This window comes from Pezoporus occidentalis, unplaced genomic scaffold (genome assembly GCF_034315485.1).
Source record: "Pezoporus occidentalis ecotype Australia unplaced genomic scaffold, CSIRO_AGI_Poc_V1 ctg236, whole genome shotgun sequence".
Taxonomy (NCBI): domain Eukaryota; kingdom Metazoa; phylum Chordata; class Aves; order Psittaciformes; family Psittacidae; genus Pezoporus; species Pezoporus occidentalis.
Window position 1 is genome coordinate 1,010,132 of NW_026914244.1, and position 15,958 is coordinate 1,026,089.

The 15,958-nt window shown below is 42.7% G+C and overlaps 1 protein-coding gene across 4 annotated transcripts in view; it reads right to left on the reverse strand.

Annotated features, from left to right (window-relative positions):
- Positions 1–15,958, reverse strand: part of ABTB2 (ankyrin repeat and BTB domain containing 2) — a 166,063-nt gene that overhangs the window by 55,076 nt on the left and 95,029 nt on the right. The window contains exon 1 of one of the 4 annotated variants that reach the window (XM_062621949.1): positions 1,881–1,996. The exons of the other annotated variants lie outside the window; for them this stretch is intronic. Within the exon in view, the coding sequence (XP_062477933.1) occupies positions 1,881–1,902 (22 nt within the window). The 5' untranslated portion in view covers positions 1,903–1,996. Of the gene's footprint in view, positions 1–1,880; positions 1,997–15,958 lie in introns of those variants that run through there. 4 annotated transcript variants of the gene reach the window in all.

The window sequence follows — 15,958 nt, forward strand, 5'->3', positions numbered from 1 at the left end:
TAAATACCATTGGAACGGCTGAAGCAGCGAAACTAGGCTCTAGGGAGTAAGGCTGGGTGTTTCTACAGCCTTTAAAATCTAGAAACAAATTGCAGTTGAGATAAAACTACATGAAAAGCTTTAGTGAAGTCTCTCCTACTGTTTACACAACAACTCAGCTGTGCACACACAGCTTGCTTTGGAGCAGCTATATGCAGATTGCTAGATAGAAGGGCCTGATTTTTCGAGGTGTGGAAAATCACCTCGAGCCCACTGAAGTAAATTGTAACTGCAATCTTTGCAACTCTGCAAGCAAACCCATGGGCTATGCCAGCTCTTTGAAACTCTGCAGTTTCAAATGTGCAGACTGTGGTTTCTATATGGGGGAACCTTTGGATATGCCAAACTACACCCACGAGTTTTGAGGCTGACTGCATTTTCATCACTATAAATGACCCCTCAATATGAGAGAGAGATTAGAAAGATAATTAGATTGCAAACACGCATTTACCACACACACACTCCTATTTTATCTTCTCGGTGTAACTAGCAGGTTGAAGGAGGTGATTTTCCCCCTCTACTCTGCTCTCACAAGACCCCACTTGAAGTACTGCATACAGTTCTGGGGTCCCCAACAAAAGAAGGACGTGGAAGCTGTTGGAGCAAGTCCAGAGGAGGCCACAAGGATGATCAGAGGCTGGAGCACCTCCTGTATGAAGACAGGCTGAGAAAGTTGGGGCTGTTCAGCCTGGAGAAGAGAAGGCTGCGTGGAGACCTCAGAGCAAGCTTCCAGTATCTGAAGGGGGCCTGCAAGGATGCCAGAGGATGACTCTTCATCAGGGACTGTAGTGAAAGGACAAGAGGTGATGGGTTTAAACTGAAACAGGGGAGATTTAGGTTACATATAAAGAAGGAATTCTTCACTGTGAAAGTGGAGAGACACTGGAACAGGTTGCCAAAAGAAATGGTTAATGCTCCATCCCTGGCAGTGTTCAAGGCCAGGTTGGATAGGGCTTGGAACAACCTGGTCTAGTGGAAGGTGTCCCTGCCCATTGCAGTGGGCTGGAACTGAACGAGTTTTAAATTCCTTTCCAACCCAAAATATTCTATGATTCCATGACTCTTGCACACATGAGCATTAATGCACGGTAACTGAACAGAACAATGGATATCCAGTTTTGTGTAGTTGTTATTGGGACCGCATCCTACTCTGTGAGTATCCCTACGATTCATTTGCATTGTTGGCAAAATAGAGATTGCTCTGTGTGGCATAGAGGGAAGGCTGGGAATGTGACCTTTAGAGCTGACATGAGGTGAGGAGCATGGATATGTGACTGAGACTGGGGTGTGAGAGTTGACCTGAGTCCTCCAGTGGTACCCTGGGGTGGATCTGATGAACCACAGCATGACACTGCATCCACAGGTCAGGTGGACTCCAAAAAGCTGCCTGCAGCCCCCTGAGCCAGTGTTCCGTACCCTTGTTGCTACCAGATTTGCAGTTGTGTTCAGTTTCTACCATGTTTTTAATTATGGGATCTATCTTGCAATTCCAGTAGCACATCCTGGCCCAAATTTTATATGATTTCAGACAAAGGTTATAGCCACAACTCCCTGCGCTCTTCCCCTGCTGCATCCTGTAGGTTTGATTTATCCATGTGCATCCATACCAATATACTTCAGCTTAGACCCACATTTCCTTTCCACCCTCACCTTCTGACCCTGTCTCAGTCTCAGATGTGGACATACTTCACTCCTACTGCAGTGACCTCCTGTCACATAGGTGCTGTGTATTCTTGTCAAACAAACCCCTGCCAAATGAATGGCAGCACATTGTGCAAGACCTTTGTTTCTTTGTCTTGGGGTCTGCTTTTGATATTTTATGCTGAATTGATCTCTCCTACCTTTTTCACATCCTCCTTGCATCCTGTTTGGTAGTAAAGCTGCCTCAAAAACTTCCTGGATATTTTGAGAAGGGAATCATTTATCCTGTTGTGCTTCTTCACTGTACATCACTGTTAACGGAGAAAACCCTGCCAATGCCCCCTGTAACCTGAATAATGAGGAAGTGGAAAATTTAAGAGCTAACAGAAGCGATGCATGCAAACGAGAAGAGCTCACTTTAAATACACTGTAGACTCCTATACAGAGGCTAAGCCACTTCCTTTTCCATGTTACAGCTATGAAAGGATGTTTTAAAGACATATGGATTGAATTTATGGCAGAGGGAGAATGAAAATAAACCGATTTGTCAAAAGGTTCAAATAGAGGCATATAAATCTACAGAGGCGAAAACAGAAACTGGCAGTTACATTACTAAGGCAGGCAGAGGGGAAAAAAAAGGGGGCACATTTTCTGTGCCAGCCAGTTGCAGTTGGTTCTGTTTTCTAACAAGGAATTAAAGATTTGTGGAATGATTTCAGTTGGCTCACAAATGAAACAGCATTTTCTCAGTCTTGCAGTTAACAGTTTGCCAGGGTAAGAGGAAAGAGGGATGATTTATTTACTTTGGGAAAAATCACTCATATAAGATACTCCTGGGCAAGATTTATGTTCTCGTGTGCCGTAGTAGGGCTTAGGAATATCCTCTATGTACGAGAGAGAAATAAGGAAGTTACTGAGACTCTGGCCATGTGCCAAAGCCCTATGATTCCACTGGGGAATTTCCCTGGGATCGGAGCAGGGTATGAATCAGGGCCTCATTACACTACATTTCACAGAGGCTCCCCACGTCTGGCAGGTCCCGATAGGTATGAGCAGGCCTGGGAATGAGAAAACACACCTCTCGACACTGCTTTGGAGACAGAGAGAGAGCAGTGACTGAATGGGCAGCAAAGGAGAAGCGTATCCTGCATTAATCAGGATTTCCTCTCTGATACGTTTCCATTAAGTGTACAGAGTTGGAAAAGCATCCATAGAATAACAGAATCCCGGACTGGTTTGAGTTGGAAGGGACCTTCAAGCTCATCCAGTTCCAGGCCCCTGCCACGGGCAGGGACACCTTCCACTAGAGCAGCTTGCTCCAAGCCCTGTCCAACCTGGCCTTGAACACTGCCAGGGATGGGGCAGCCACAGCTTCTCTGGGCACCCTGTGCCAGCGCCTCAGCACCCTCACAGGGAAGAACTTCTTCCTTAGATCCAACCTAAATCTCCCCTGTTTGAGTTTGAGTCCCCCTTGTTTAAGTCAATGGTATAAACCATACGGGCACATTTCCATTTCTCTCTGGCATTCACATTTCTGTACAACACTAGTTTTAACCACAGCTGGCTAAATAAGCAACACTGTAACTCAAATAAATCAGTTCATATCAAAACACTCTCTGTTTGAAATCACATTAAAACTGCCTCTTTATTTTCTGATTTCCAAGAACGCATTTTCCCCACAAAACAACAATGTGAACCCAGCACATAATTACCATGTAGGAACAAAGCGCTCAGGCGTACACAGCACTGTTCCTACAGTGTTTGCTCTGATGTGGGCTATGTTGGGTTTCCTACACATCCCTGGCTGTATCCTGGCATTCTGGTCATGATTTCTGTTTTAATTAACCAAGATTTTAAGTATGGGATCCAAGCCTAAGTTAGTAAGAGTCTATTCATTTCAGCATGGTTTAGATCAAACCTCAAGAGCACCAAGAGCTAAGAAGTCACCTCTCTAGAATGGCATGAGGCAACGCCTTGTAGCAGTCCAGTTGAAAGCACGTTTGTAGCTCTGTGATTGAGGAATGGCTGGCTAACACTTTGCTCCTAATATTTCCACAGCCTTTGAAATAGCAGCTGGAAATAAAGGCATATTTATTCTATTTCAAGTTAAATACAAAACCTGTTCATAGGCACTTGCTGCCAAGGATTTAAAAGGCAGTCACGACTGGGTGAAATTCCAGTTAAGCAGTTGCTTAAACTCAAATTATTCTGATTTTGAAATTGTTGTCTGTAACCTGATGCTTTTTAGCGGCAACTGAAAATGTTTCCACAGTCTGAAGCAGGTCCAGGGAAAAGGGTTCACACTCTTGGACATCTTTCTGCTTCAAGAGGCGCAGCGGTTGTGCTGAGAGCTTTGGCTACAACGTTTGCTCCCATAAGCAGGGCTGCGCAGAACTCTTGCGTGGTGTCCCCGAGCTGGGCAATCCTCAAGCAAGGCAACTTCTGTAAGGAATCCAGGGTCCACCTCTGAATGTCCCTTGATAATCCAGAGGCTGGAATCAAGTTCTGCTCTTTTGATGTCCAGATACAAGCCAATGCTGACTTTTCCCTGAAGTTAATTTTAAGATATGGATGTTTAAAACCCTTATTTCAAATGGTTTTTAAAGTACATATTATCTTCACACTTCATGCTGGTTGCATGTTACACTCATGGAAAAGGGCTGGCCTTCATTTGTACATTGCTATAACGATTTTCTCTGTGCTTTCTGTACTTTAACCTAAATCCTTGATGTTAGGAGACAACTTCCTAGTGATTAACTCATCAGCCATTTGATGACTTTTAAACACTTATATGATGTCTGGAGGTTAAGTTGAGGCCATTCACACGTGGCAAAGGGCCAAGGAGACTTGCCTGGAAAGCACTTGAATTCTGCTGTCTGGTATTCCTCATGGAAATCGCCCAGGGTGCTAATTCCCCTATTTCAGAAAGGCACTGGATGGACTCATAACAAGTTAGGCAAAGAATCAGGAATATAATTAAGACAGGGGTACACACTGTAAATTACTAACACAGAAAAAGTGCCTTATTTTTTATTCCTTTAAATGAACCTGGTAAAGTCCATGAGAAAATACAGTTTATACTGATTTCTCTCTTTGGCCAGAATAAACACAGGCTCTCTGGGCAAGGATTCTCTCTATGCATTGTGTGTGTATCACACCTAAACAGCAGCAATCGGTACTGAACACTCTCATAATACAACTCAGAATAACAGGAAACAAGTGTCTGTTTGGCAAAACCAAGCAGAAACAAAAGCCCTTAGAAAATTCAGGACTGTATTTATATGTTAGAAATGGTTTCTAAAAGCTCCTAACACTGCAAAAAGGCATTTATGTGAAATCAGAACTGCTGTGAACATGCTAGAAAAATGGATTAAGAAACCAAGTAAGAAAAAATGGTCTCCAGCATGAGTGTACTTTTGCACTGTTTGGCTTCTGATAAATTCCATGAGAAACATACTGCTAGGTGAGAATGACAGCTGATCCCAGTGAGCTAAGCTGTGATTTGGAAGGCCAGAAATTGGAAGGCGAAAGGTGATGACCTGACTGTATTGAAGCAAACAGCCAAATCCCACCGCTTTCATTGGACCTGCTTAAAAACCTCATCCAATTGCAATTGCAGTTCCCACACTGGAATTTGGCCATGACATCAGGATGGCTGTCACCTTGCACAAAGTCCTGTAATTCCTCATGGCAAGGAGCTTTCAAGGCTCTCCTTGTTCTTTGTTTCCCATTCTACCAAGCAACACAATGCCATGCAGTTCCCTCTTGCCAATCAATTCAGAGCACCTAGAATAAATGCCAATTCCTGGATTGCTGTTTTCTTCTTGCTGACCTACCACTGCTTGGAAAGCTCAACCCTCCTTTACTTTATGAAATGAGAAGAGGTCATTCTGACAGAATATAAACAAACCCTCCCACCTCTCTCAAAATCAGGCAACCAAAGTGTTCCTGATAGGACTCAGGCAAATCTAAACACATCAGGCTCTATAATCAACTGCAGTCATGCTATAGATTGTGAGAAAGACTTGGGATCAGGAAACAATGCATATAATTGCTAACATATAGGAAAATAATGTGGCTTCTGCTATAAAGCAGGCAGGCATCCCTGTCAGTTTGTCTCTGTCAGCAGTAAGAAAAATCAAACACAGTTGCTTGTATCTGCATCCACATTATACAGTAATTCTGTAATTGAAAGCAGGAGGGGAAGCAGAAGCAGAAGGAGCTTCAAGCAAAGAGAGATCATCTTTAAATCTTCTGCAGGTGCTCAGCTGGATCTCTCCACTGGTAAGTGTTGTAATCGGACATTTCTGGACAGATCTGGTTCACACAGCACTCACATGGGCCTCCATCTTGGTGTAATTGCTCGTAGAGGCAATGTCACCTTCAAATTAACAACACGCAGCTTGCATGGACTGCAGGAATGTTATCAGAGGTGTGTTGGCTGAAAGCATGGAGTCAGGTCCTTCCTGTAGCTAAGTGTCAACAGGCATTGCTTCACTGAAGTATCAAAATATCTCAAAATAGAGATGAAGCACTCTTAAATCTACCCTTTTTCTGGGGTGCAGGTCACTGCAGCTCCTTGGGGTCCAGCAGCAGTCTAAGCAGTGGAGCTCACTGCTTCTACAGCATCACACAAGGTGGAACACTGCCCTTCCATGAGCACTGCCACAGGAAGAGCAAAAGCCTACCGACAGTCACTAGAAATACTTAAATGCCTCCTTACTCCTAGGTAACTAACTGTGCCCTATCTTCATCCCACACTTGGAGATGTTTAATACACTTTGCCTCACTTCTGCTATGAAAATGGAGGAATTGGGCTGGAAGTTGAAGGGGAGGAGGTAGGAAGTATCTATAAGAACTATTATACTTCAATCCAGCAGTGATATACAGGATTGCAAATAACTATAAATGTAGGAGAAAGGCCTTGGTTTAGTACTGAGTTAGTATTTACTGAGTCATTAATCCCACTTCCATATCCCTGTGGTCTTCTGGACAACCACTAACCTGGCTTGGCCCCAGGCGCTTAATTGAACATAAGCACAAGGGAACATATCCTTGGCTTATATTTTAATGACTGCCAAAAAACACAGCAAACTTTATCTTTAGCAGCAGCAGCAGCATACTTTGCAAGATAAGTTATCACTGCTTTTACAACATGGGGATTGTCCTCATTTCCATTCCCTAGGTGGAGAAACAGAGACGGAAGGAGAAGGAGCCACCAAGTTCATGCATCAGAACCAGCTCTTTACAAAGTCCAAATCTTATCGTCAGGATCCAGTAAGGCACATTAAAGAGAAAATCCCATATTGGGCTATAAATATCAATGAAAAAACAGTTTTATGAGGCATGGTATAAATAGATGATGAACACTGTCAAATAAATACAAACCCAAAATCCTGCGCCAAAAATGACTGTGGTCCAACAGGCAGAAGACTGAGCATTAACCAGTTTACTCAATCTCAGTGTCCCAGTTCACTTATCTGGAAAATGGGGATCTTGCTTAATTCCTGCTAAAGGTGGGATGACAGAAGCAGCATTCTTGCTTCATCTCTCATTCTCATCATACCCTTTCCTGCTACTCTGCATTTCAGCAGTGTCCCCACTTCCCGTATGTGCCAACAGAATATTTTTTGTCCTTTAGCAACAGCCCATCTTTCATCTACAAAGCCCTTTTTATCTCCAACAATCCCAAAGCTCTCAGAGACAAAGCTACTTCTAAGATGAAAGGACACAAGACTGTGACAATATATAATTCCACCTCTATGGAGTTTATGATATGAGAAGCTTTACCCAAATGAGAGGGTTAAGAGAGGCAAAATGGATTTTAACCTAGTAGAGTGTCATGGTTTGAACATTAGAACATTTATTCTGACAAACACAGCAAAAACACCATAAGAAATTATAAAGAAGAAACATACATACACACACACAAGAAACAGCATATGAAAGCTAAACTCCAAACTTTTTTCTTAGAAAGAGATACAATGGGCAAAGTATTCCAACTCCAGAAACACCAAGTCTTTAGTGACATTACTGTGGGGATTAGAAAGTTTAGGGAGGTTTATATCTCTTTCTCCATTCCCTTGGAATTCTTTAGAAGTCTCCAATTTAGGTGCTTTTACAGTAAAACCAGCTTCATTTGGAGTAACCAGTGGCACTGCAGCAACTGCAGGCACCAGCTAGAGCCCTCATACCCTCTACAATACCCTCTTCTAATCCTTTCCTTATTGTTCACTGTCCTTCCTGAAATATGGTCTTTGAATCATGCCCAGTTCCCCAGATGTGGTCTGACTAAGCTCTTTGTACATGCCATAATGACCTCTCTTTACTTGCATTCAATTCTTCTATTTATACATTCCATGATCTGTACGCTTGCCAAACACAGAGAGGATAGTCAATTTATATCCTGTGTCACTCCCAGTTCCTTTTCTTAGGGAATGTCAAGATGGAGAATCTGACCAGGGTGCTACTCCAGAGTAATCCCAGGCAATCCCTTCTCAGCTCTTCCAGACTAATATTTTGAGAAAGCTTATTCTACATGACCCCTGCCCATCAACTTCTCTATAGAGGTGAGTCCTTGGCCTGATAAAATCTACCCCCCTAAGACTCTCCTGGCTGTAGTAAACATGCCACAAAAATACAACTTTAGAACTTGGGGTCACTTAATAATAAACATCAAGACTGGAATGACATCAGTTAATAACTTAAAATATCAGAGCAGCACAAGAGCTGTTTATCCTATGCTGATTTGAAAAAAGCCATGATGAAATGCCCAGAGAAGCTGTGGCTGCCCCATCCCTGACAGTGTTCAAGGCCAGGTTGGATGGGGCTTGGAGCAACCTGCTCTAGTGGAAGGTATCCCTGCCCATTGCAGGGGGCTGGAACTGGCTGAGCTTTAAGGTCCCTTCCAACCCAAACCAGTCTGGGATTCTATGGAAATAGGAACTCAACAGTAACTAAACTACTGCTCCTAAAGGACTGCTCCTTTTTAGATGACTCAAGGATGGTCTCCATTAGCTGCCAGCAACCTTCTGCTGCACAGCTACCCAGTCTGGATTTTGTCAGGGTGAAACGTGCATCTATCACTCAACATAAAATTGAAATTGTACCTAAGTGAAGCACAGCACAGCCCTAAGACTATAAAGCCTGACCTCACGAGGGCACAGTTTGGAGTCTTGCTCGGATGATCACATGCATACCGTGCCTGCAGATGAAAATGAGTCAGGTTTTTAGTCACTGGCCAGACAACACAAAACTGGGTGGGTGTATCCTGGGTACTTCACCAGAAAGAAGAACATACATTGTAGATTTGATAGCTAGACTTTAACCTCCAATACTGTTGTCAGCATAGCTACAGTAAATTGCTCACACCACCATTTATGCACATGAGTAGTTCCCCCATCACAAGGCTTTGTCATTTGTACTCCAAAACTGCCTGGAGCTCAATGTTAGCTTTGGTGAACAAGTTTTTTTTGGGCAAGAATAAATACAAACCTCCACCGTAAAGATAACACTGTTCAGATTTGACATGCACCATTACACAGGGTTTATTTACTATCTAGGAGTATTTTGATAACACTAAAGCTCAGCAACAATTCTATCTCAGAACAGAAGCTATTCCTTTTATCCCCTCAAACACTTGGAAGTATTTGGGAGGTTTTTCCCCCACAGTATACCAAATCAGCCTCTTACTAATCATAGTATTTTGCAACTTTCTACTTCCTCATATGAAAGCATCCCGGAGATCTTGTCAACAATGACCAATTGTTCAGAAACTTAGAAGTGGGGCTGAGGAATTCCACTTACTCACCAACTGCTGAATATTACTCTCGGCCTTTGCAACTGCTGTGGTTTAAGCAACACCTTAGCCTATTTCTCACATCATGTGTGGTACTAAAGGACCATCTTATACTATCTACGTTCATGCTTGGCTTGCCTCCATGATGTATTCCACCTGCTCTGGCTTCTAGCACCTATTTTACACCTTACTTCTTCATCTGCATTCTTCTTTCTTGTTGTGGTCCGTCCCCATCCCCCCCCCCCCCCTTACTCATCATCATCATGGCTGGACTCTTCCCAGGATTCAGCCTTTCAAGGCCCAGCACCCATTACAAACAGGAGTAGATACACTATCTATTTCTGAATGCACCCTTTAGGGGTAGCAACACTGTAAGAATTTGGCACTATTTGTAAAGCTAGCAGAAAAAACCCTCCAACAACTCTCACTACAAGCCTCTGGCCTGTGTCTCCCATTGCATAAGTGCCAAATGGATTTCAAAGTCCAAGTCTCTTGGTTGTAGCCATTTGTAGTTGGTATAAAAAGCATAACTTGTACGCTTCCATTAGAGCCCTAAATATAACTGCCCTAAGCAAGCATTCACTTTTCAAACAGTACCTCTTTGAATTTTGATTTCAAAAGAATGCTGTTGCCACTAGGTTATTTATAGGCATTTACATTAAGATCTAAATACTTGGTCAGGAAACCACTCAGATTAATGGATCCCCAGCATTGTTTTCTAACTCTAAACAGCTCAGAAGTAAACCAGGTTGTCTGTATTTTTACTCTAGACCAGCATCTTTTTTTTTTGCATAAGCATAAAAAGCAGCAACATTTATTGTGCTCAGGCTGAATGGGCATGGAATCTGGAACCACTACCACATGTTTCAGGTTTTTACCATCTTTCAGAATCTCAATCTTTCTTGTTTGTTCATTAAAAGGGAAAATAGATTTTGATATCTCTATTACACCCACACACCATATCCATAATGGACCGATTTTGTGTTGTCTTGCACATGACTTTCCAATTACACCATTTCATAGAATCATAGAATGAGTTGGGTTGGAAGGGACCTTAAAGACCATCTGGATCCAACCCCCTGCCATGACCATTTCATAGCATGCTATTATTCTCTTGAGCCTTGGAACATCATTTTGCAGAGGTGACCTCCTTCTGTTGCTGTGATTGACTGTGCTGCTTGTTCTTTAAACATCATGCAGTCAGTTATCTTTCAAGTCATCTTGAACTACACCATGCTAATGTAACTTGCCTACAGTCATAGGCAGAGGCTACTCAAGCAGCAGGACCCCAGCAACCCACTCACTGAGAAAAGGACGTGAGGAAGGCCAAAAGCCAACTGCAAACAGAAAAGCAGGCAGCTATTAGCATGTTGTTGCATTTCTCTCCCCCTTCTCAGCTAGCACCCACTTCCAATGAAGAACAACCCTGCTCCCAAATGTGAAGCTATTCCTATGGCAGCATCTCACTTGCACAAAAACAAGATTAAGATTACAGAGAATCTTCCTGAACGAAGGATCTTGGAGGAAGATCCTTTCATTGACAAAAACTAACATAGCTGGAAACCCTTTCCTTTTCTCTTTTCAAGAAATTATCCTAGCACTACCTCTGTTTATAAAACTTCTGTAGTCATTAGACTACAATATAAATTCACATTTTTTATGGTGTTTCCCTGCTTAATCCAGACTACGTCGCTCTACATCGTCATCCCTCTGATGGCAACACGCAGCATCTCTACTGCTGTAAAGCAGAGATGCACAGCTGCTGTGAAGCAGAGATGCACAGCATGGAAGTACTTGAACAGCAAAGGTCCATAACGCATAAATAATCCCATACCACATAAGTAATCACTTTTTTTTTTGGATCCAGCTGTTTGTATGCAACCACTATATCCTAGGAACATCAATAGCTTTGACTATTGCCAAGACAAAAATGTCTTGGAAGGCTTTTCAAATTTGTCATGACAGATGCAGCTTTGGGGAGGCTCAACTGTCTAAGAATACTTCTCATCTCAAATGGCACTCTGATGCTTTCACCAAGTGATTGAAGCAACAGTTCAAGTAAGAGACTGCTCTGTTAAAACAGGACAAGCTGGTAAAGGCTAAAACTAGCCTGCACTGCAGCTCTATTTAGGGAGACAGAAGTAAAGACTGGAATAAGAGATAGGAGGCATTAGTGAGATTTGAAACCCAGCTGCTCCACAACATAGACTTACTTAAATTTTACTTAGGATCCATCCTTTTCCCCCAAAGAAATACAACAGTCACAAGGAAGGGAATGGAGCACACACCAGACTCTGAGGCACTAGAAACAGGTACATGGAAGAAGGATGGTGGGAAATGAAGGGGAAAACCAATCCAAACATTCCCTAATGAAGGAATTAGTGAAAGAATGGGAGAACACTGGAAAAAAAAAAAACCAACCAAAAAGTCCAGTAAGAGCCGCTTCTGCTTTCTTATCTTGGAAGTATTTTCTTTTCCCTAAAACCTCGCAGGATCTTGAGGAACTTGTAACACTTTATGTCCTTTAACCCCCAGTGTCATTTGTCTCCCATCCCCTCTCCTCACTCCTTGAAGAGTGGCACAATAAACAAAGGGTGATCCAGCAGAGCAGGACTGGTGTTAACTGTTAAGCCTGTGCTTAACACCAGTAGAATCTGACACCCACTGTAGCTGTCTGGGCATAGTCATTCCATTTCCACACGCACCTTTGTGGGCTCATTTCAAGATCAGCATAAGTAAGACACAAATAGAAAAGGAATCCATTTTTTAATACTGTGCTTTGAGACCTGAAGATACTTGAGTTTGGTTTTGCTGTTTTACACTTCTTCAGGGCAGAATAATCAAACATGAATAGAAAAATGCGACAGTCTCCAACACACCCATTTTCTTCAAGATCCTCTCCACCTTCTTGCCCTATTCTTACTAATAAATCACTGATTTACTGTCACAGCCCTGCAGGCCTAACCACTGCTTCTTCATCTCAGTAGGAGCCAAATGATGATTGAGATGCCAATATATTAGGCTGGCCTGATTCAAAGTGGGATAAGGAACAAAGCATTTGTGCAGAGCAAAGATAAATGGATATATATCAAGTGCTGAGCCATTTTCTGTGATGGATTAGCACCTTTCTTTGACCTAATAATGTCAGGGGGTCTCTGTGCTGACAGCAACTAATGTGGAAATCTTTGTGCTGGGTAAAGCCAGTAGGAATCCTGCTTTCCAGCTGCACTACTGCTCTATTTGTATTTTGTGGGGTGTCTCACTCAGGTATCAGCAATCCATCTCCTTTATCTCACCTTGAGAAATGTCACTGTAGTGTCCACCAAACTATCTGTAGGAGAGAGATTTTTTTCCACTCTCCCTTTGAGTTTTTCCCTGTAATCCTATTTTTACCAGTAAACCAGCAGGTCATGGATAGTAATTACCTAGCCAAGGACTGGATGGAAAAGCTTTCTCAGTCCCTAGTGGTGTTGCTGAAGTATAAAACTATACAAAGCCAGCAGCAAAAAGCAGATGTCTGCCTCAAATCTGGCAACTGCAGTTTTACCAAAACCAGAAGACAGCAAAAAAGTTGGTATATGCAGAGAAAACTTCAGTGTGAGTCAAGCCCAAACCTCAAGTTTGGCCATATGCAGTAGCTACAGCTGTATTATATAGTGTTTAAAAGTCCATTGTATCACTGAGAGGTGCCAAACCTGCAGCTTTTGAGAGCAGAAAATATAGAGTCCTGCAGCTAGTGTAGCCTCTACTATTCTCACTTCCCAGACCGCCTGTTCTCAGAACTACCTCTAGATCTGCAGTGCCAAGTGCAGGATGCTCAAATCCCAGCTCTCCCATCCACCCACCCCACAGGTGAGTGGCACTTGTCTAACCTGGTACCTTTGTCTGGAGACTGACTCACCTCTCATCCTCTCTAAAGCGCTGACCTGATGAAAGATCAGCATTACTGTATCATGCTTCAGGCAAGATCGCACCTCTGTGTCTCCACATTCCCATTCCATGCAGACTGACACAGACAACAGGGAATATTTCCAAGAGGCCTAAGGCATTAAAAACGAGCTGAAGGCTTGGTACCCTCATTGCCATCTACATTGTTTTAAACCTCCACTACACTACCTCCCGTATTGGAGAGGCAGGAGCACGGCTGCTCCTCCTTGACCCTGAGCTTTGTGTTCCTGGCCTCTGCTTTTGTCAGAGCTGGACAGCTTGCAGCTGAATCACAAGATGCTCAGGAAACAGAGAGATCTCTTTCTCCTTGTTATCCTCTCTCTCTCAGGAGGCTTAACTTTGGTGACATTAATTCCTTGCCTCAGCAAAAGCACTGTATAAACACATAAATGCAAGTGCAAGCATAAATGGGGCAGTGGGAATATATCTGGAGGCAAAAGGGGATGGGTGAGACTGCAGCAACCCCAATTTAGTTTGGCTTAAGCTGCCCCAAAATCACACCCCTGCATTGCTACCACGTCCTGTAGAAATAATAGAAACTGCTGAAATACTTAAAGTAATAAATTAAGTTCTATCCCTTAAATTTATCTCTTCTGCTTTTAGAGAAAGCAGTAAAAGACTTACTTTTAGGAGTTAGTAGAAAATTTATCCACAGTTTTGGCATTCTAAGACAAATTGAATTTGCCAAGTGCAAGAAGTTGTTTATATGAAAAGAAACAGAGAACTGGTTCCAGAAAATTTATTATGATCCACCTGATTGCAGCCAAAATATTACATCAGTCTCGATAGCCTGAGAATGGGAACAATATTACTCTCAAATTAGCAAGTTGCTTGGTACAACAGGCAGGGAGAAATGGTTTTGTAGGAGGTCTGGGTTCTCTCATGCTAAGTTTGCTTCTCTGCCTCTAAACTTAATACCTGTAACCAGAAATAAAGATGATTCTTTTACCATCTTCACTCCTGAGGCTGGTTTTTTGTTGGTTGCTTGCTTGCTTGGCTTTTTTTTGGAGGGAAAGTGATCTGTGTTTGTTTTTAAAGCATTCTGATGTTCTCGGGACAGTGAGCATCTATCTCTAACTAACACCTCCAGAATTTGCCCTTCTCAGGTGTGAGCTTTCATGGTTCACACTTACAGATGGATGAATGCAAGGCAGCTCCAATCCAAAAGCCATAGAACCACTGGTACTGTTATAAGATAGACTTAAATATAGTGCCAAAGAACTCTATGCACGGTGCTGTGTTTAAAAAAGGAAAATACAGTATGTGCACAAAGGTCAGTTGATTCTGAAGTACATTAAAGATCATAACGACAGAACACTTCTTCAATATTTGGACAATTTCACTCCAGAATAAAATACAGCACTGAGCCAGCTACAATATGACAGCTCATCTAATAATGTTCCCTTCCTCTACCAGTGCAATCAAAGCGTCCCTGTTTCCAACAGCTGGAGGGTGATTTCTCTCATTTAGCACAACTGATAAATTACCTATTTTATGAGAGTCAAAGAAGCCAAGACTCATAAACCCTCTGATGGAGCTGGCACGACATCATTAATCCTGAAGCAGTGTTATGGATGCTTTTTATCTTCAAGTATCTAAAGGAACTTTCTTATACATTAAACGAGGTAGTTCACAGGCAGTGCTTCCTAGAAAATGGAAATACAGCCACTGCTGGGGTGGAAGGAAATAAAAAGCAGGAGCTGCCCACACACAGTAATGCTGTCCTACCAATTACAAAAGCAAAACCACTATCTTGCAGACATATAAAATGTTCAGCTCTTCCTATGCACTTATCTGAGGAATGCTGAGAAGTCAAGGCTGGACTAATGCATTTGCCAAGTCCAAAGCACTCCCCAGTGCCACAGCTCAAAGCCCTGGCCTGTTCAGGACCCCTCCTGAGTTGGAGGTCACAGAGAAATGGGAAGCATAGAAGAGTGTGCTTGTTGCCACAGTAATTGTGCTGGGGCAGCCAGGGCAGCTACTGACAAGACAGGAAGCTTGGCTGGCACATGTAGTCCACCACCACCAAAGGGTGTTGATGCTGAAGGTCACAGAGTAGGTCTAAAAACCTTTGGAGAGAGCAATCATTTCAGGTAGGCAGATGTTCCTACAGTTGTATCCCTGAGGATACAATATGAAGATTATTCTGGTACCACCATTTTCAAATGAAAGTCAAAAGTTTCATGTAGCTATGCAGACAGAAGATTCATAAAGGGAGCTTTCGTGCTTTGACTCAGCCTGGCCATGCCTGCTGAGGAGACAAATGCTACAGAACTGAACATAACCCACAGGCTGCTTTTTCCCAACTTTGAACCATTAATTCACTTCCTAATGTGGTGACTTTGCATACCATATTCTGAGGTATTCAAGCTCACATCACTCATTTTCTGAAAGCTGTAACTTTAATGATACATCCTGATATAGTTTAACATGAACAGTACCTTTCCAACTGCTTTAACTCACGTTTTCTTCATCTCTTGGCCTAACCTGTTGTGTAAAGCTGCTGCTCTGTACTTTTGAACTGCCATATTC